A 22,328-nucleotide genomic window follows, 5' to 3' on the forward strand; every position below is an offset into this window, starting at 1 on the left:
GTTCCTTGGCCCCTATGCAATAAATAATCTCTCTTCTATCAGGAGTCACTTACTCACTTTCTGTAGAGATGTGCTTTTTAAATCAGTGGTTCACCCTGTTTAACTTTGAGAAGACACTTTCCCTATGCCACAAACCCAGATATTCAGTTATGATTTGGAACCCCTCTGCTTTAAGACGGGCTCTTGGGAATAAGGAGCATTTGGGAAATTTGTTTTTGTACTCCCCTCCCTTTAGTGTTATTTGGGGGTTGAAAAAAGAAAATAGGAAATCCCCAATTACTCTAATGGACTATATTTTTATCCATGGGAGCAATGTTGTTGATTTTGATTTTCAAAAAAATCATTCTGTGTCAGTTAATTATAGAGAAATTATGTAATTATTATTCAGTAAAAATACTAAGGATCTACTTAGCCTGCCCACCCTATCAATAAGGGAAATTATTACATCAAGCAGATCCCCCACAATACTTGGTTTGTTTGGACAGGTTTACTTACATAATATATCTCTGGGTTTCATACTCAGGAAATCACCTGATGGGGAATGCACAGGTATCTGGTCAGATGGCCTCTCGAGGTTGTCATGGATACCTCCAGCATCAATCCCCTTTGATTTGCCTCTCAGTGTATGGGTCCCAGCTTCAGTCTGTCCCTGGTTTTCCACCTCCTTGGCAATCGTGGTTCTCCAGCAATTTGTCAGTAGTCCCACTCATATGTGACAGCTCTCCCCTAGTTTCGGTGTGTGTCTCTTATGAATCTTTTTTTTATTGTGTTTGGTTTGCAATCTAAATACAAGAGAAACAAACCTTTACAATTTGGTACAAAATGTTAATCTTCACAATTCATTTTTGCAATAAAACACCAGAGAGCCAACCCAATAACCCCAATTAGGGAAGGGGAGCCAGGATAGCAGGGAGGTCTAGTACCTCACATTACAAAGAATGCCCCTTTCCTTCCCATCTATACTTGAATTTCTCTTCCCATACTTTTCCCAACCCTATGAATCTTTTAACACTACATAAAAATGTCTAAATTATGAGATGGCAGCTAATTGGCTCTCAATTGGAATTGGGTAACCATTGTCCATCCCCTTAAACCAGGTGTAGCCCCTTTTCTTTGTTTGGTCCCTTCAGTTACTAAGCTCAGATTCTGGGAGGGACCAGTCCACCCACTTGGAAATACATTTCCACAAATTTCAGTTTTGCACTTAAAAACTACAATGTGTCAAATTTCTCTCCTTATTTATGAAAACAAACAATATATATTTTTGAAGGTTTGAATGACAGTTCTTTGTGAATTACACACAATGTATACATGTTATCAGGACAACATTTTCTACACAGTTATCTGATTTAGTAAGCTATCATCTCCCTGAATCTCTGCTTCATGACATTTTCTGGAAAGCTATCATCCCATTTCTGCTTTTAACTTTAGTTCCCAAGGTTGAATATTTAGGGGAATGGCCTAATTAGATGGCCATATTCATGGGGTTTCAATTATATTTGTCCCATGTTTGTAAGTGTCACAGTTGCAAAGATAATGGAAAAAGTACAATCCTCCATGTAAACCTATGGCAATCTCTAGGCATATATGCATATTTCTACTTCAATTGCACATTACATTCTCTTTCTTGAAACTTGACACGTGGTGGGGTCATCTGCTTCTTTGTTTATTCTACCTGCAATTAATCCATTAAAATTATTTCTCCCACGGCTAATGCCCCTTTTGGTCCTTTTCTTTGAGAGCAGTGAGGTACGCTCCTCCTCCTGTCATCATGTGGTGGTCATCTGTCGGTCGGCTGAGGAAGGGACCACAAATGTACTTGAATTTTGGGGAATTATTCAAATTCCACCTCCATTAACTGGACATTTTGTTTTAACAGGGCCATCTGTTCACCTCAATAAAACCTTAGGACAGCAGAAGCTTTTCCGGCTCTGTGAGCTACAAAGACATTCTCTGATTCTGATAACGATGGGGGAGGGTGGAGGTGTGCAGGGCATGGGTAAAGATATTCTGTTGCTAAATCCAGGTTTTAGCTCAATACCTAGGAACACCAAAAGACATGATGCTTTTAAATTCTGCATTTTTATACATTAAATATGCTTTACATGTCACAGTAAATACAAGGCATCTTTTCATTTCCCCTGCGCTGCTTGGGTCAGTATTTTTCCAAAGGTTAAAAATAAATAATCACCACCTTCATTAAAGTGGTCCCATTTAATGTTTGTATTTCTCTTTCTCTGAAAATTGCCTTTTGATATTTGGCAATTGCGAGTGAAATGCTGCCTTTTTGCCTGTCAGCTAACAGCGTGCCTTTGAATTATTTTCTGCAGTGTAGTGTAATAGTTACAATGTTCCTTGTTCAAAGCTGCAGAATGCACGTATTTCTATGGCCTCTGTATTTTAGCAAATGAGCAAGCGATTTCATGGTTTTGCAGTTGCAATCAACTGCTGTCCTTTTCTCTGCCAGTCCACAATGTGTTTTCTAATTAACAGAACATAGTTCTGCATTTGTAGGCCCAACGTAGCCAGGGCAGTTCATCGGTCTTGGGCTGTATTTACCCAACAGTGTGACGAAAGATGGCTGAGTGTAGGTAGAACCAAAGACCAATGGAGACTGTTTCAGTTTAAGTATGAGAAGCACTATAAAAATGCATCTGAGAGATAACAAATTGGGCCTTTGAGTAGATTTCACACAAATACTTTGTTTGTACCAATGTTAAGGAAAACAGCAGGGACGTCAATTCACCAAAATGTCTGGGGTAGCGGCAGTAACATCACTGGAAGTGATGTGACTTGACCTTTGACCTAGATGGCATCAGTTCCTCTATAACCCTGGGGCATTGCTGGTAGTGGCTTGTAGGTGTTCAAAAAATACATAAACATTTTAAAATACTGAATACATACTGAAACAGTAAAGAATGTTACGTAAACACATTTAAACAAGGGTTCTGGCTTCATATGCCATGAAGGTGTCATGATATGATTGGATTAGACCCAATAGTACAACATAGGCTGTGGCAATATTGGTTCCACCTTCGGTTTTCTATTTGAAGTTTTGAAAATATCTTTAAGCATCATGACAAAGCATTGAGCAATTTTGGGAGGGTGTTGTGACCCGATTCTTGCTCAAATGGGCTCAGACAAACTAACATGGATGGAAGGCTTGGTCAATATGTACAACAACATGAACATTGTCAAATGGTGAAAGCTATACAGAGAATGTCATTGTATAAACAACAAAGCGACCTAACCACGCACGCACACGAGGAAATATATGGAGATAATGGGCCTCATTATAAGTTTGGTGGTAGCCTTGGCGGTAAAACCGGCAGGCTGCAGACAAACTTGTGAAAATTTCCAGCGCCCGCTAATGGGCATTTACCAGGTCATTACGGCCCTGCTGGATTCTGTAATTGCCCAGTCACGGGCACCGGAATGAAATGCTCCTTATTCCCATTGAGCCCCAGAGGCCTTAATGGGAATGTGGAGGTCGGATGCTCTGCTCGTGGGTGCCGGTACTGCTGCCAGGTCAGACCAGGCGGCCGTAATGGCACCCGCGAGCAGAACTCGTAGTTTGCCGGTCCTGGTACTATGGTACGGGCAAGCTTACCGGTACCGTAGCTTCCGGACTGGCAAACATGTAATGAGGTCCACTGTCCTCTGTGATGAGATTCCCAGTGATGCAATAGCGTTCCCTTTTTCCGTCTTAACTTTCTAGGCTCCCTACAAAGGTGGGGTCCCATAAGAGGGATACCTTGGCAAGAAAAAAATTGTTGGTTCTGTAAAACGCCAGGGGAGGTAGAAATCCTGAAACAATGGCTGATTGGCTGTAGCGCAACACTAGGACTGAGGAAAATGTGGTTGGCAAAGTTCATAGAGATATTAGAGGATTTTAACAGTGAAGTCATGTGGTCTAGACTCTTGTATGGATACTCTCCATGACCATTGTTATAGTGATGCACAAAAAGTTGGCGTAAAACGTTTTTATTCATTAGTCTACAATAATGAAGTAGAAAAGGGAGTAATGTATTGGATAGGAGGAACATGTAATCTTGTGGGTTAGAAAGGGAGGCTCTGATAGGTATATAGTATATGGTATTGTATTGCATGAATTCATATCTGTAATGTTTGTTTTAGAATGTTCTGTCTGAAGTCATTTATTGCCATTTATAATGAGCTAAGAGTTGTGATGTATAATGTGTTTAATAAACTAAATACAAACACAAAAATAGGCTGCGGCACTGCCATAGATATGCCACTTCAGCATTGTATGGCCGGTTACTTCCAGATTATGCCAATTATAGCTGCATGTCGAGTAGTATCATTATATGAAAAGTAGACCCCCTACTTTGCCAGTTCCTGCGATAATAGTAATCAAAAATCCAATAGATGCAAGTCACTTTCAATGCACAAGAGCATTAATGATTTAATGATTAATGCTAATGATTTGTATTTTAAATAGCGCTTTTGCCAAAGTGCTGTACATAGCACATAATTACATACAATTATCACCCCAACCAAAGTTGGAACTCATTTATTAACCACAGAAGAATGAAAGGAGGAGTTGGCCTTGCCAGGGTTCGAACCTGTGACCTGCCGATCACACATAAATCGCAGCAGCTAGATCTCCACTCGCTGAGCTTTTTTACAACTTTACTATTAAAAATGCAATGCCACCATAAGAAAGCATGCCAAAATTGGCTGCACAATGTAGGCCAGACACATAATAACACTTATCATGTTTGCTGTAGCCTTGATGATGCACAGTAAAAAACCCATGCCACAGGGAGACATCCCTAGTCTGGTAGCAAGAAATACCAACCTAACCACGTAATAAAACGTATCATGCATACTTTATCATAGCTGCCCAGAAAAATATACAGTGCCACAGTAAGGACTGGCTGCACCCAAATTCCACTCTAGCCAGGTAATTACACTTATCATGATTGCTTTATCAGATATGCCCAGTACAACATGTCAACCCACAGTAAGACATGGCTAGTCTAGCTGCATAAAAATGCTAGTCTAGACACTTATCAACACTTATGATGCTTACTTCTTTATAGATGCCCAGAAAAATATGCCATGATGCAGTAAGAAATTAATAGACTGGCTGAACCGAAATGCCAGTCTAGACAGGAATTAACACCTATCATGCTTACTGTATTGTAGATGCCCTGTAGAATGTCATGCACCTTAAGCATTGACTAGACTCTCTGTACCAAAATGCAAGTCTAGCCACTAATAACACATATCATGCCTGCTTAATCATGGATGCTCATTACGTGACCACGCAACTCCCTCTTGCCTCACTCTCCTGACATGTCCCCTCTCCCTCCCACTGTCCTCCAACCCCAAAATCAGCCCCTGCTGCAGCATTACCTCCACATCCCTCTCCCTTGTCCGAGTAATTAAGTATGGGGCAAGGTGCTTCATGGGCAGGTACTGGGACGAGGAAGAGTAGGACTATGAAAAATGAAGATTACTGTTAAGTCATCTAGGTATTGAACACAAGCACACCATTCACATGCTAATTTACACTGCACCCATCCACCATTCACTCACACACCCAGCTTCCTATACATCATGCACTCACCCACATTGCATAATTTACATATACAGACCCTTTCATGCACACACACACATTTACACACATGCAGTTGTGACCCCTGGCGACCCCCAGTTGAAGTCCCTGGAAAACAGGAGATGCAGAATGCATCGGTTTAAAATGAAACTTAATTTCTAAACGTGCAAAGAGGCACACATCTGTCAAAAATACAACCCTGCAACCCGGAGAATGTAGACTATGTTACAGAAAGAACATTCTGAATGTTCTGAGTTTTCTGAATGGCACACTCGTGCATTACCTACTGTGCATCAAATGAAGGAACGCAATCATCTTTTATTAAAGTATTTTAATGTAATGTTTTCTTTCTCCAACAACTGTCAGATTATTGTACAAAGCGTATAACAATATAGTAGTCTGAAATAATGTCCTGTAGTATAATATGTAGAAAAAGCTGTCATGTAATTCTGGTTTTGTTTTGGTTTGAATACAATTGATGTTCGATTAAGCCTGATACTGTGCTGACTTTAAGTTGACCTGGGTTTGAAATTTGGAGCCAGGTAGCCCCAACCTTTGTGAGTCTTCCAAGGGAGTGTTAGACAAATGTTCTAACCTTTTCAGGAAAATAGATGTAGAACTTAACATCCTATTTTAAAATCGATTATTTTTAATTATTGTTTTATTGGCAGCTTCAAACACTTTCATTTTACTTAACATGACATATTGATGTTTCCATCATGAAACCCAAACATGTATGTTGCTTTAATGCAGTGAGAACAAAAGAACCCCTCATCCTATTTCGAATCCATCACTCCCTAAACCCACTAGATTTGTTTAATTAGGACATGTGCAGAAGCAGATAACTGTGAGGATTTCTGACATATACCTCCTATTAAATGTTATCGGGAGGCCTAGGGGAGTAAGTAGAAGGGCGTTGCTGTCTGGGTTTCTTGGGCATGACTGCAACATGCCCAGGCTTACCATGCAAATAGTTTATTCCAGACGTACTCTGTGGTGTGATGAATACCTTTCTCTAGCTATCTGCGTTTGCAGGTGCTGCAGTAGACTAGAATGGAGTCCCACGATAAATGTGATGCAATTGTACACATAGCTCCTCCACTCTTTTCTTCTCATGCCTTCCTGAGTATTTTATCCATTCCTCGCTTTCATCCCAGCTATCTGCCTGAATTAGAACACTCAGCACTGGTAGGGAGGAGCTATCATACTCCTCCTTTGTGAAGAGTGTGCTAAGAGTCTCCTTCATTTTAACGCAATTTGCGTTGGATATGATTTTTAGTAATCGGGAACATTTGAAAAATCCCTAACTATATGAAGCATTATGGCAAATAGCCATGTTGCATATGCAAGCGTGCATCTTAAAGCACTGTTTACAGTTCTCGTGTTTTCAATGAGTTTGGATGCCACTACCCAAATTATATTAGAAAAAATATGTTTAGCGCGCAAAGTGTTAGGCAGTTCTGCCCCCTCCATTTTCTTTATAACAGGAGTAGAAATTATAATCCTCCAAAGAAGATTGTGAGTATGAATTAATAGGATTGCCAAACTATAAGGTAAGCCAATGGAATAACTTGGCCAATCACAGAGTGTGGGATAATTATGACATAAGCTTGGCATTTTGGAAATATAAAATGTGGTAGCTTCACAGAGGAGAACATTCGGATACTGGGAAGCGCTGCAGGAAAGACCACCACCTCTTCCTATTGGATGGATTGAAGAGAGAGAACAACTTAAGGGCCACAGAAGGGATGATTCCTGTTCCAGGGGATAACTCATGTCCACATGGGACCAGTTGATGACAGAGACTCCCCATGCAACATATGAGGGGTTCTCTTGGTTCTATATCTCTAAAGCCTAGTCAAAAGTGAGTAGCAGATTTCTCAAAAATAAATTATATATGCTTTTTTATACATTTCATTTCTTTTGGGGAAATCTCATACTCACATGTTTGTGGAATCTCTCTGTGAGATTTCAATTCAACTTAAAATACCTTTGAGTTGTGTACACAATGATCTAGATATCATATCAGTGCATTTAGTACACGCTGTAAACAACATAATCTCATAAAATTGTACCCAAAGTGTTTTCACAGATAGTGAACATTGGAATGGGATATGATGACGTCCATAGTAGAGCCTAATGAAAATAGGTTTGCTAATGTGTATTCTGTAAAGGCCTTAGCTATTCAATAAGGAATTGGAGAGAGCAAGTTTAAAGGAGTCCTTTAAATTCCCATAAAAATAGTGTGAATAGAAATCCCATGCAGGGAGGGGTATTTGTTCGTTACAATTTGAAAACCATTTCCTCACTTTGGGTGGTTGAGTCAAAATAATCTGTGCATTCTAAATTTAAAACATCACTCCTCTAACCCAAAACCTGCAGAATTCTAATGCAAGCTATGGTATGCTTTTTTTTAAAACTGCACACACATGTTTGCAGTGAACAGCATCAGAGCCACATGGTACGGGAGACATTCAACAATGCTCAGATTCTATAATTTGCTGGTCTTATTGGTGAAAGCAACATTTGTGGACTCCTCCTTGAAGACCTTTTTGCAATATCAAGGATTTTGTTACAGATTGACACGTGGTAAAGTATAACTAGAATGCCCGACGTTATTCATAATTTAAGATATATACAAAATTGATCATGGAATTAATTAATATGTGTAAGAAATAGGGAGGTTCATGCAGGTAGGTTGAATTGTGGGGTGGGACTGCATATTAGGGGGACTTGAGAGCAGGGTGCTCCCTTATTTTGTGACCCAAATAATAACATAATCCAAATATATCTAACAACTGGTAACATTCGATTTGTCAAGAATGCTCAATATTCCGAAATGGGAGTTTGTCTGAACATTTTGCCAAGTGTACGATGCCACATACCCAAGGCTCCAAAATGTAACGGAACTGAAGCTCTTAAATGTGTGTTCCTCTTCTTTCATTCCTTAAGAATGAGGAGGTGAAATGGTAGTCTAGAAGTTAATCTCCCATGATAGAGAACACAAACTTGTAAACTGTGAGTTGCCTTGCACCACATGCTGTGTGAGGGTTGAAGGACCGTCTTTTGCTGTAGCGAGAAATTAATGTTTTGTCTCTGAGAATCCATAAATGTTTATCTCCCCTTCAAGCTTGTTTGACGAGGGTTTATAGCTGTGAACAGCATGCCATTTTAACCTAGAACCTATGCGAGGGAGGGAGGAGGGTCTTTCTCTAATCCTGGTAGATGGAAATGGTTTAGTCTGTGTATGTCAGAGTCTCGCACAAGATGCTGTGAGAAGGGCATTGCAACAGTGACATTTTCCCCCCAGAGGGTCTGGATATGGGAGCAAAGCCTTAAAGCTGCTTCGTGTCGCCGCTGAGATCCTGGGTGCGCAGGAGGATGAGGTGCTCATCCAGAGAAGGAATTATGGCTAATCCACATGTAAAAGGACTCCAACGTTTGGGTGAGGACCACTGTCCTGCACGATTATCTGTGACTTCGAATCCCATCATCCCTAGCCAGTTTAGTGGTCAAGATTCTTGGGATTTGTAGACTTATCTGGAGGCATGCCTAGTGACTAACCATGTGGAATGGGCCCTTGTTATGTAAGTGATTTTTAAACTCTATGTGCCCGATTCTTAAAATATGTCTGGCACAATTCTCAAAACACCAGAATATGTGCTAATCAGGCATAAGCTCAGATGGGACTTTTTCCTCACTCTGTGTCCAACTGCAAAAAGCAGAGGGGTGATTGAGCTATGTCTATGCTTTTGCTCTAAATTTACCTCTGTGCCGGTAGCAGTTTTATGCACTGCTTCTATCCCATCTGCATATCTGTCACTCAAATAAGGAAAGGATGTTTTTCTTTCTGTTTTTGAACTTTCACAATGATGTATCTTTAAGGAGTAAAATGTGCTCCCGGCACCAAGGTGATTCTAGCAGCCTATCGCTACATTACTGTCGGATCATACTCCTGACGGTAATATTTCTAAGGAGGCTCGCTAGGACATTTCCTGATGTATTGCAAATTGTGAAAAGCAAAAAGGGGACTTGATAATTTCATCATAATGCATACATTTGCATATTTTGTTATTACCATCTGCTGAGAAGCTAGCGTTCTATAAGGAGCTAGTAACACATGAGTGGAACAAGCATTGGCAAAGCCAACAGTTCGGGCTTTTGAGTAGGCATGTGTTAGGTGTTTGCTAATTCCTAACATAATGGTACTACCTGACCATAAGATCTCAACAGTTGGAAAATGGAGCGATTACTTGGGCATATGATGTCACTACCTGGCAAATGTTTATCTAATCCCTCAAGCCAAGATGGTTGGCTTTGTCGTTGCTTCTTTTTCACAGGATTTCAGTGCATGAAACTATAAATCAAGTGACTGAAGGCACACTTGGTTAAGACTTTTTTGGTGCACCAGTAGCAATTTATAGATGCAATTAAGCCATTATTCCTAAGCAGACTGCTTAGAAAAACACTGGCAGGCTAAAGTGTGATGCTGCTGCTTGAGAGATCAAGCTCACGGATCCCAGGAGGATGTGTTTAAGGCGGGCAGGCAATGGGCGGGAATCGCCATAGGTATTTGCATGGCCATGGGCCGTCAATGGGTGGGTAAATAACCAAACACCCACAGGCTGTCTGTCCATCCTCGCATTTCACTGCTCCCCTGCCTGTTCTGCAATGCACTTATTTTGCCATATAGGTGGCGCTTAAGCACCACCTAATTAATAGCCCAAACTAAAAATGACAAAGCCTTGAAAAGCGGTGCCTTAAAAATGGGGCCTTGGATAATGGTTTTGTTTTATGCTGTTTTGTTCTCCCCATCATAATAACACTGTTTTCTTTTGCATAGAATGCCAAACTGGGGCGGAGGCAAGAAATGCGGCGTCTGCCAGAAGACGGTGTACTTTGCGGAGGAAATGCAGTGCGAGGGGAACAGCTTTCACAAGTCCTGCTTCCTGTGCTGTGAGTACTCAGCCGAGCAAGTACTTTGCAAATCATAGTTGGCCCGTACTTCTGTCACGATTGGTTTTAAGGGAGGTGGGATACTACTAGTAACCGCAGCACTACCTTCAGCAACAGAATTTCATGAATAAAATATCAAACTTCTAAGTAGAATTGATAGATATTTAAGATGACAGTTTAAAATCTTGCCCTGCTTTGCAGCTCGCTGGTCTTAAATCTGCGTCATTTCATTTTTTTTTTTTCATTCCAATCCTGGGCTTTATTCAAATAATCATTGTTGCTGGGAATGCTAGTCTGATTGGTTGCATGGGAATATTCCAGCATTCCCATAATGCCCTGAATGACGCCTGTCGGCTCACCCACACTTGGAAAGTGTCACCCTCCTTGTAGATGGGCCTCTTGCCCAGGAAATCTTCCACCGACATCAAACAATGCATTGACGTTAATGTCGAAAGCCCCCCTCGCACACCTACTTTTTTGTTGTTTTTTTCCCTTTGGAGAATCCGTAGGTTCAGAGGTAATGAATCTTTTATAACCTGTTATGCACCGGGTACCAGTCACAAGCGCGGAGCAGGATTTGAACCTGTGTTGCTCTGCTTTGTCTTGCTTCCAAGAGGAGTACTTTGCCCCTGAGCTATAATAGCCCTTGTATACGGGGAAAAAGAGCCACACGTCACCCACCCCCAAATTAATCTGGTTATTTAAAATGTGACGCCTACTTTCTGTAAATTAAACATTGGGTTTATGTTGTATCCTAACGTTGTTGAGATTGGCTGGTTATTTATAGACTAACCTCACTAATCTGTTCACTCACTTCAAACACAATTTTGTTTTTATTTTCTATTTACTTTGCTGTATACCTATTATTTAATTAACAGTTGGAATCCAGTCATGATGTTTTATTTAGCAAATGTAACCATTCTGATCACTGCTCTTTCTAGCTTCCCTGATAAATGTTTTGAAAAGGAGTGCCTGGGCTAAATGCATTCTCCTCTCCTATTGGCTGAATTCTTAGTTTATGGCCAACCTCGGATTCCCCCCAGCCCCCACACTTCACTTCACTTACCTCAAGCAGTGGCCCTCTTCCAACTCCAGGGTGGAGTTAGTATTACATGCCTGATGTCATCACAGGAAATGACATCACAAGGCATTTTGACTCTGATTTCATCACAGGAAGTGATGTCTAATGACCTTTTGCCATGAACCTATCACAGTTTACATTGGAATACAACTAACCACACTTTAATTCTGAAGATGCCCTGAAAGGCGCTAATTTCCTTATGCAGATGGACAATGCGTCCACTCCTTGAGGAAATGCTTGTGGTGGTGACCCCCACTGTAGACGCAGTGATTGTGTAAAGGTGATTAGAACGAAACCTACTCAGAGTGCAAAGTGTTTCAGTGAGAAATGCATCACATTTTGTGTTTAAGTGTGAGGGCCAGTAGGCCAGGGATCGCAGTGCCAGGGGCACCAAGGAGATTGTCAGGGTAGAAGGTGGTACCCCTAGCTATCCCCAAATGATGACTGTATTTCACCTGTGCTGCCAGTTCCCTAGTTCTCCGACACTGGCCTCCATCCTTCCCCTTTCCGGGCCTCTCCTGTGCTCCACCTGTTTCGGGTGCTCCACAGCCCCCTGCCCCACCCTCGCTCTGTGCCTTCCACAATCACAGGTGCACCGCCAGCATGCACTTTGAAGTGCCATTTTGCCACATTAGTATCCCAGGACCCTCTGCATGTGTGTTCATGTTCCCAGGCTCTAATTGCAATATGCCCATCAGCAGAGGGTCTTTACTCTCGTGTTACAGCAGCAGGTGCCCTAAGGACCCAGGGCCTGTAATTTTCTCCCTAGGTCCCTACCGGTGAGAAAACGCCTCGCCTAGGGGTTAATGGAGTACATTGATACGAGTTATTTCATAACAATTCGAGTTCAGTCTCGAAAGCAATGGACGTTTTTAATGTAAAGTTTCTTTCTGTGCAAAGTCCAACTGAATAGGGTTGGGGACTTCTGCATAAATGAAATGTAAGCAATAAGTAGTATTATTAAAAGAAAGAATTCACCAATTCAAACCACTTCTCACATAAGATATTGTTTATTTTTTCCCAGTGTAGATGCTTATGTGCTGCCAATGTACACCTTTAACTAATAACACATGAGTGCTACACTTATAACTATTAGGAAAGCAACACTCTGAGGTTGTTTCTTTTATTTACACATTTCATAAAGGTCAGCCACATGGGGGTTGAACCAGAAATCGATACAACTAAACACACCTAAAAACAATGACATCTATACATTTTATTTTTTAATAAAGGCAGAGAGGCCAAGTGGAGAGCAAACAACAAGCATTGTCAAAGTCAACATTAGCATTTGCCAGGCACTGCCGTAATGCTACAATGTGGTCATACGATGGCAGAAGCTGGCACATTCTTACAGGATTTGGTAATCTTATTTCTGTTCTTGGCAAACGCCTTTCGTAAACTAGTCGCTTTCCCGTTGATTGTTTCTAATAGTAATTCAGTGCAAGTAACAGATGCTAGGGCACACATATTGCTAATAAACCAAGTGGCTAGTGCCACGTTTGGTTAAGAAATGTGCTACACCAGGTGGGGGTATGTGGCTGCAATTTAACCATTACCTTTGCAAGGGTATTTAGAAATGACATTGGAACCCCTTTTTAAAGGGATTTTGGGGCGAAGAACATTAGAGAGACTAGCACTGTCATATGTGCTGCAACATAGTCCTCTGCACAGGGAGGCAATAACAGGATGAATCCACATGCTTGCAACTCCCTGCTACAAAAAGGGAACCCGTGCCATTGGAAGTCCTTGCCAGAAACCTCCTTAATCCGGAGGGACACTTAAGCTCTCTCCAGACACACCCTAACTGCCTTTTAAGGGGTAGGAACTTTCGCATTTAAGGGAGCACAGGGCTGCAATACGTTACTATATTCCAAACTGTAGCCAAAGAAAAGCTACAAGAATTCGGACTTCCCCTACAAGTGTATAGATGCATTGTATTCCTCAATGCTACTGCTAGGGAACCAATAACTGGCGGGGGACATATAAAACACTGGCATGTACTTACCATGGCTACACTGCAGACACAAACTTGTGCCTTAGGAGGAAACTACTGAACACAACGGACCACACAGACGCCCTTTAATAACATTGCGAGCAATACATGACTATGTTCCCACAAGGAAAGCATTCGGAAAGGAACAGCTTATCTTTTTTATCTAGTGTGCTGCTGACTGTAGACTTATATTCAGGGGAACAAATGTGCACCCCGAGTAAACAAGTGCAGCATTTAAAGCTGGACCTATTTTGCCACTTTGGAGAAACAGGAGGGGGTCCCCAAAGTTACATGTGCAGTTTACAATTTGAAGCAATGGTGGTTGGCCTTCATTTACATTTTATTAAATTTATACAGCACTTTTGGCCAAAAGCACTACTACAAAATATTATAGAGCAATTACATGCTAGTGAAAAACAACTGGAAACAGAAGGAGGGGGAAGAAAACTGTCACTGTGTGGAAAGAAGATAAGCTTTCAGATTAGATTGAACAATTCAAAGAGATGAAGAAGTGCAGACAGAAAAAGGGAGAGAACTCCAGTGTTTAGGGGCGAAGAGAGCAAAAGATAGGAAACGGGAAGAAGCACAGGGGGTTTTGGAAACAGTGAGAAGGAGCACATTTTGTTATCAGAGAGTGTGAGAGGGAGAATAGCACGACATTGGCGTAGAAAGGTAAGGAGGAGCCAGGCCATGAGTACATTTCAAAACAAGTGACAGAAAATGGTTGAGAGGGCGTGATTCGAAAGGAAGAAGCAGAATAAACAGAGAAGAGCGGAAAGATAAAGAGAAAAGGAACCAAGGAATTCTAAACAGATTGGAGGGGAAGAAGATGTGAGGCAGGGAGGTCAAAAACGAGAAGAACAGTAGTGCATACAAAAAAGAAAACCTACAGAAGTTTATTAGCCTGAAATGAGAGGTAGGGGCGAGCACGTCGGATGTTAAAGAGAGCAACACGACAGGAACGAGCAACAGAAGAGTATATGCAGTGTGAAGGAAAGCAAGGTATCAAAGATAACGCCCATATTGCACGGATAAGAGGAAAAGGGCCAAGAAGGAGGAGAGAAGTGTGATGGAGGAGGAAGAGTAGGAGGAATAGCTCAAGCTGGACGAAATGGAGCCCCAGTCTTGGAGGGACTGGCATCCAGTTCTGGGCAGCGGAGAGGCAGGTTGATGCAGTGGCGTGCACCGTGGAGGCCGTGGCACATGGGGACAGGCATAGTGGTCCTATCCCAGCGGGTAACATGTGGAACACACACACAGGCTGCACCTTTCCTCAAATCCCCATTCCTCCTCTCTGCCTTCAGATTATAGGCAGCGCTTACACCTATTGGCCAAAATGAAAAATACAAGGTGTTGCGAAGAGTTCCCTTAAGGCTTGAGGATCTTTAGATGCACGCTTTCTGACTCGGGAGGGGGGGGGGCTTCTAATGATTACCTGAAGCTTTACTACGCCGTGATACCCCGGGGTTTGGGCGTATGATAAATGAAAATAAATTAATAAATAATCTCTCCAAATGGCAGTCTATCTCTCAGGTGGGTAATGTGTGTATAGTATACACTTTTCATGTGTACCCTATTAGTGTTCAAACCCTGTATTTATTTAAAGCAATTGCTATACAAGGACAATAGAAGTCCCAACACTTGCAGGTAAGTACACTTTGGAAAACAATGACCCACAATGTATCAGAGAGAAGAAGCTTTAAACAAATAGTTCAAGAAGTTCCTTCAAGAAAAGGAGCAGTTTTCTTATCCTGGCCAGCAAGTTTAAGAGACCAGAAGGCTGGATTTGAGACGGTCTGTGGCAGGGAAGAGTTACATTGTGCTCATGTGTGGCAAGGAGCAGTTTCTATAGGTCTTGGGTGAGAGTCTCACAGATGAGCCCTGATGAAGAGGCCCATGGATGAAGGAATATGATGAAAGGCCTTTGCTGCAACGTTGGAGAGTCAGAGGAGCAATACCTACATGGAAAGAAAAAGTAATTCTGCACCAGGCAGTTGGAGATTTCCAGAGCTATGTGCACTGTCCAGAGACAGAGGCCTCACCGATGGAACACCAGAGGTGTAGAGCGGAATGGTGATGATTATTGAAGATCTGAGATTTCCATTCCTGAGGTTAGGGCCAAAGCTGCTGAACAGATGGTTTAACTACTGGTGGCTCTTGTCTTTCATGCAGAGTTCCCATGTTGTTTTCAGGCACAGAATATGATTTCGGCAGATGGGGTTGGCTTTGAGAGAGACACTAAAAAAGAACGGCGATTGAGAAAATGGTTGAGGAAATCCTACAGGGGACAAGCAGTCAGAGAAAAGGGCCGGAGAAGGTGAGTTTGGAGATGCAGCTTGGGTGCTGGAGCTTCCCATTCAGGGTAGATGGAACCAGGGCACTTGTCTGATGTTCTGGGATGAGGAGTATCTGCACAGTGTCATCAGAGTCCTCGAAAAAAGAGACACCTGCTTCTAGGGCCAGTGCTGCAGGCAACTTCGGGAGCATCAGCTAGCCTTGGCCTTTGAGCAGGATCTGTGATTCATTTGTCCACACCGGATCCGGGGAAAAGACTGTCATAGAGTGTTTCTTCTGGAGAGCCACCGCTTTACCGTCTGATTCTTTGGAGATACAAAGCATGCTGCCCTTCCGTGAGCAGCAGGCCTTCCAGGAATGCAGGTGCAGAGTTTCAGAGGTAGACCAGGTAAGGGGGTGTGCTTTAACCCTCAGGAGTTGGTGGGTGAGTGAGCATATCATCCTATCACACACATCAAGAATCATTCAAACAGAGGGGGTTGTCAGCCAACAGCAGACCGTCCCTCCAAGCCCACCCATGCATTCTGGTAGGGTCTCCCACACAAAGAAATTAATCTGCACGATCTCAATTTGTTATATGCCCCTTGGAACTGGTTCCAGGCTGTCCATAGCCCCAGGTCCAGTTCTGGAATATAGGTATCGAGTGGCTTAAGAAGCCCACTTCTTCTTGCACACCACACAAGACCCTTCACACCTTTGAGCCAAATAAAGACCACTATCATTCAAAAGAATTCAGCCAGGAAAAATGGATTCCAACATGTGAAAACATTTTACACCAGGCAGTGCTTTAAGTGGGCCGGGACCTGCCGGGGCCGGGCCCCAGCAGTCTCCAAAACGTGGGGCTGAGCCGGGGCCCTGCCGGGGCCCCCCCAGTCCCACCTTAACATTGGCGGATGGATTATCCCGTCGCGGCCGCAGCCGCGACGGGAGATGCGCCTGCCATGAAGTCAGGCAGCTGACAGAAGTTCCAGCCACCCGCAGCATCCCTGAGACTGGCTGCCACTTCCGTCAGTCATAGTAACTGCCTCTGGTGACCCCTCGCGTTTGTTTCCCCAGGTCGCCGAGATGTCTTTAACCCTCGGCGAACCTGGGGATTCCTCGACATTTTTCGAGGTTTATAAAAGACGGCTTGAAAAGTACACAATTCAAGCTATCTTTTATAAAGCTTTCCCGACGGACAATTTTGTCCGTAGTCAAAGCTTTATAAAAGATGGCTTGAATTGTGTACTTTCAAAGCCATCCTTTATAAACCCGAAATGTTTAAAAAGATGGCCTGTAAACTAGGCAAACCATAAACCATGCACACAAATATATCTACATGTTATATATCTGTGTGCGTACCTTACTACGGTTTGTGTACTTTGCAAGCCATCTTTTCTAAACATAGAAATATGTTACATATTATAAACTGTCATTTGTCCCCCGCTTCCCATTTTATGGAAGTGGGGGACACCCCCGCAACCCCCAAATTCCATAATGTCGACTAGGGGAGCAGGGGACACCCCTGCAACCCCGCTGCCCTTGTTCGGCATTATGGGATTCACAGTATTTGTCCATGACAAACACGCATTTAGCATTTTCTCTCCTCTCCTTTTTTGGGCAATACGTTTCAATTGCTTTACAAAACAGAAAGTCCCTGGGAAGTAGAAATAGGCTATAGTAATATGGCTTCCCAAGTATTTTTTTTTTTTTTACAAACTAGCATCTCCCAGGTGAAAAATTGCTGGGTTAAAGTTAGCTAGTCCCAAAATATCTTGGCCTCTACCAGATTAATGGGTTATCACAGGTCAAACACATGCAGTGGGCATTGGGGAAGCTGTAAACTGCTGGGCATACTTCCAAATCTGATCCACCTCCTATCACAATTAAATTAAATGGACTGTTGCCCCTTGAAGAATCCTGTTCTGCAATTTGTCAATGAAACCTGCCTCTTCTACTGCCTAAAACAAAAGCCTAGTAGTCTGCTCTGTGTGGCAAAGATGTCTCCACCCGAAAGACCTAAACTGCTTTTCTTTCTCCATTCCATGGACACTCCATCCTTGTCTCCTAATGATTCAAATGGTCACCTAGTAATCTCCTTAAGCAGTTATTCTCTACTTAAAGATGGGGGGAATGAGTGATGTTGTGAGCGGGGGCAGGGAAGGACAAATTAATGGGTGCAACCCACCACACCAGAAGTGGTTTAGTGACCATCCTGTATGTTTCATTTAAACCACGTATCCTAGACTATACACTATAACTACTTTGTCTCCTTCAAACTGGCTTATTGTTGCACATGGAAATGACCCCCTGCCCCCTTTATGGTCTTATATCGTTACTTGAATGAGAATGGACATGACACTGTGATCTTGCATTGCTAGCTAATAGTTAAAATCTCACTTGCCACATTTTCTTCAAAAAATAATCTGTGTCAATGGTCAGACTACTTGTAATTGGGTATTTATAACTTGCTTAATACCGAGAGGTTTCTAAGTGCGGACCTGGGGATCAAACCTGTGTTGCTCCGCGTCGTTGTCTTGCTTCGAGCGCCTTGCCCCTGAGCTATCCTCCCGTTGTGCTCCTACAAGAACAAAGTGCACATTTTATTTCACACTTGCAAACTTGTGATGTGTGTGAAGTCTCCTCAACCTCTCTCTCTCTGCTTCCTCCTTCCAGTGGTGTGCAAAAAGAATCTGGACAGTACCACTGTGGCCGTTCACGGGGAAGAGATCTACTGCAAGTCCTGCTATGGCAAGAAGTATGGACCCAAAGGATATGGCTATGGCGGCGGAGCCGGGACCCTGAGCATGGACACCGGTGAAGGTTTAGGAATCCGGCCAGAGGAGTAAGTCTGAAAGCCTTTTTAAGGGACATTAGTCATCTTTTAGCAATGTATAAAAGTTTTGAATTTAAGTGGAATTAATAGTTCATAATAATGGGAGCCGCCGAGCATGTTCCAAGCAAGAATGCTGCCCTATTTGGGGTTCACGTGCAGGCCATTGGGGGACATCATTTAGGGGAGACATATCTTTTCATTTGTTATCTTCTGTACCAAACCTTTTCAGTGGGGATCATTTCAAAACCAAAAATAAAGAAAAGACTAGGAAAATGTGTGCAGGAAGTAGAAGGGGAGAGAAAGTGGCACTTATGAGGAGGCACCTTTTACAAAAGAGAGAAAATGGCGAGCAGTGTAAATAATAGCACCAAGTACAACCAATGAGGACATGGAACTCATTTAGATGAGGTAGTAAGGTGTACACACAGTAGGGTAGCCAAAATGGTATAGAAGCAGCATGGCTGACCTGAAACAGAATCTGGGAGGTGTTGACATATGACGTTCATTGAAGCTTTTGAATCGGCACACCACAGAGCCTGGCTTCTGATTCAGGACATCGCAGGAGCAACTTCTCCATCTGCTCCAGCCTCGCCTTGGGGAGGACTGTTGCACAAGCTTAAGGCGCCCCAGCTTTCATGTGGGGAGGCTGCCCAGGTTAGGGTACTTCACAAGTGTGCTACAACACCGTCACCCATCTTTTTGAAGTTGATGGACGGCCTAAATTTTCTCTGTGAACCATATGTTGAAGGTCACAAAGGTACAAAATATTTTGCAAAATGGTGATTTGAACCAGTGATGTATTCTAAGTGTCGGTGAATTGTTTGCTCATAACCCTGTGTTTGATCACAGCTTTTCAATTGGAGACCTAAAAACAAATCACAACACTAAACATAAATCACAAAGAAGACCAATGCTACACGATCGGGCGCCTGCTAGATCGTATGTTCATGAATATTCGGAAATCGCCTCACAGAGGGATGGCTGTTGTTGTGTTTTACTCGGGTCACTTTCTGTTTGGGTTGAACAAATGAACCTAATGTATGGTCAGCATTTGGGAGATAAGGACAGCTGAAACCATTTAAAATCAGCTTAATTTTGCAATGCATCAGTATTATTAAACATCTTGTGAGCAATTGCTTATTTTGAAAGAGTAGCATGGTAGGTGTGGAGGCATGGAATGAGGAGTCTGACCAAACGGAGGCATATTTTTGGCTACAAACATTTATTATTGAAAGAACCAAACTTGTCTCTCCCTATCTACCATGGTTTCCCTACCTAAACAAACAATACACTGTTCAGTCAGGATATCAGACATAGCCAAATCAAAGGTTACGTCCTTGGCAAACTCTTCACCTATTCCTACCACTAAAACACAAAGGTAAATGTAAGAGTCTCTCCACGACCCAGGAAAATGGTTCCCTTATTCTGGGTACAAGTCTCTCATAATAAATGGTTAAAAAGTTCCAAAAACAAAAGTCTCTTCCAATTGCAGACCTGGGAAGTAGTTGGGAAAATTACTCCTTTAAGGTGTCAGGAGTAGGACTTGGACACGATAACAATTTTCAGTATGAAATAGGACCTTTATTGACAAAATAATAAGAGGGGTTGGGGAAATCCACCTGTCACTATGTCTAAGAGGGGTTTCCCTGCCTCAACAAAACAAATGAACGTCTGTGTCAGGATATTAAACCACAGAGTGCCCTCCGTCCTATGTGTCCAGACACCCTAAACTGCCGCTTACACACTATACTCAAAATAATGTGTACAAGGGGTTTCTTTAAGATAATGCACTTGTGGCTTTCTTTCAGAGTTTGAAACACAAAGTTGTATGGTGCAGAAAACAAAAAGGACTTAAAGTTCCACGAGAGGAAGGGCTCCTCCCTTCCCCTATGTGTCTTCTGGTCTTTTACTGTCTGACCAGGCCTGCTGAAAAAAGGTGAAATAATGTTCCACTGTTTCAAATGGCTCTTCACTGGTGTATCTTTCTTTATATAATATTTAAATTGACAGTATCAAGGGGGACACCATCTCCCTCGAGGTTTTCAAATTGTGTTGCTGCCACAGGTTTAAGGACAGTAACTCTTTTCCCTTTGTTCCTTTTGTTTTTCATCATTCAATATATTTATACAGTTCAAAGTTATTCCGACGGGGGGTCGAGGGGGGACGGGATTAAGCCATCTCTTTTATACACACAGTGCTCTTGAATCTTCCGTTTATCTCACTCTGTATCTCAATTAACCTTAAAGGGGTATGGTTCTTCCCTTTTCCTTTGACTGTTCCTCTTTCTACCCCTGGTGTACTCTCCTGCCAGGGTAATGCGACTTCATTACTGATCCTTAAAAGCGTTATGGGTCTTCCCTTTTTGTATTCATTCTCACTGTCCCATGGTTTCAGGTTTAATTTTCTTCTTACTCCTGGTTTACTCTTCCACCGGGATCCTTGGTTGCAGATCCCAGACTCTCAAAGTGCCTGGTTTAGTCTCCTGCCAGGATATCACAGTTCTGTTTCTTGGCTGCGGATCCCAGACTCGCACAGTTCCTGTTTTACTCTTCTGCCAGGGCTTTATATCCTTTCATGGGTATAAGTCCCAGACTCACCGTTTTCCTGGTTCACTATCCTGCCAGGGCATTCCCATTCTCCACTCACTCTTTCATTTATCCAAGAAATAATGCTTTTCCAGTATAGGTCACCAACCATTTCTCAGCAAAATTCGTATTGGTATCTACTTCTCTTTTTAAATATTGGATACCAACTCTTTCTTAACACTGGTCATATTTGTGTCGATGTCCTTTTCAAAGCATTGAGTCACTGACCCTTTCTTCACACTATTTGTATTAATCTGTCTTTCCAAGATTTGGGTCACCAACCCCTTCTTAACGCTGTTCGTATTTGTATCTGTTCCTCCAATTACTTTACTTGGGCTTTCTCACACTGTTAATGATATGTGTCATTCGCAAGCGCTTCGCTAACCCACTCGCTCCTTGTAGGCTTACCGGACAGCTTTGGCGTTCCTTGTGTCCTTCTGTCTTCTACATTGGTTTGCAGACTGGGGTGCGTCCGGTTAGCCGTTTGGCTCCCGCTTTATCTTCCTTAGCTTCTGGTGGCTCCAGCTGCCCATAGCAATAAAGCAGTGATCGTCTCTTGGCCCTGTCTCTCTGCACGCTGTTCTCATCAGCCTCTGTGATCCTTCCACAGTGTGCTTGCCTCTGGCTTTCCAACCAGCACCCGAACAAGCTGCATTCCGCTGCAGTCTCTGCCCCTCACTCGTATTCTGCTCTGCTGTTTGTGATTTAAACTTCCTGGCATTATTTAACACTTTCCAAAGAACGCAGCGTTTGCTTACCGCTTCTGGGCATCTGCATTATTCCATCCTTCTTCCCCGTCTCAGTACTAAAAAAGGGGGGTTATATAAGGTTGTTGTTCAAGAAAAACTTGGGAATTCTTTATCTGCATCACAATAAGCCATGCACTCCTGATGCAAAGGCACAGGGGTGTCATTAAGAGTTACATGTGTAGATTTATTTTGATTAAGTGTTTTCCTGCCTCTCTGGAGTTTGTCCTCCCCTGTGCAGTCCTCCCGCTGATGGCCACCCCAGGGGTCAGA

The 22,328-nt window shown here is 42.7% G+C and overlaps 1 protein-coding gene across 2 annotated transcripts in view; it reads left to right on the top strand.

Moving 5' to 3' along the window:
- Positions 1 to 22,328, top strand: part of CSRP1 (cysteine and glycine rich protein 1) — an 85,778-nt gene that overhangs the window by 44,679 nt on the left and 18,771 nt on the right. For both annotated transcript variants that reach the window (XM_069633631.1, XM_069633630.1), the window contains exons 2-3: positions 10,428 to 10,540; positions 18,565 to 18,733. In XM_069633631.1, coding sequence (XP_069489732.1) covers positions 10,429 to 10,540; positions 18,565 to 18,733 — 281 coding nt within the window. In that variant the 5' untranslated portion in view covers position 10,428. The remainder of the gene's footprint in view (positions 1 to 10,427; positions 10,541 to 18,564; positions 18,734 to 22,328) is intronic.

Source organism: Ambystoma mexicanum, chromosome 13 (genome assembly GCF_040938575.1).
Source record: "Ambystoma mexicanum isolate Mex_15411 chromosome 13, UKY_AmexF1_1, whole genome shotgun sequence".
In the NCBI taxonomy this organism is placed as follows: Eukaryota; Metazoa; Chordata; class Amphibia; order Caudata; family Ambystomatidae; genus Ambystoma; species Ambystoma mexicanum.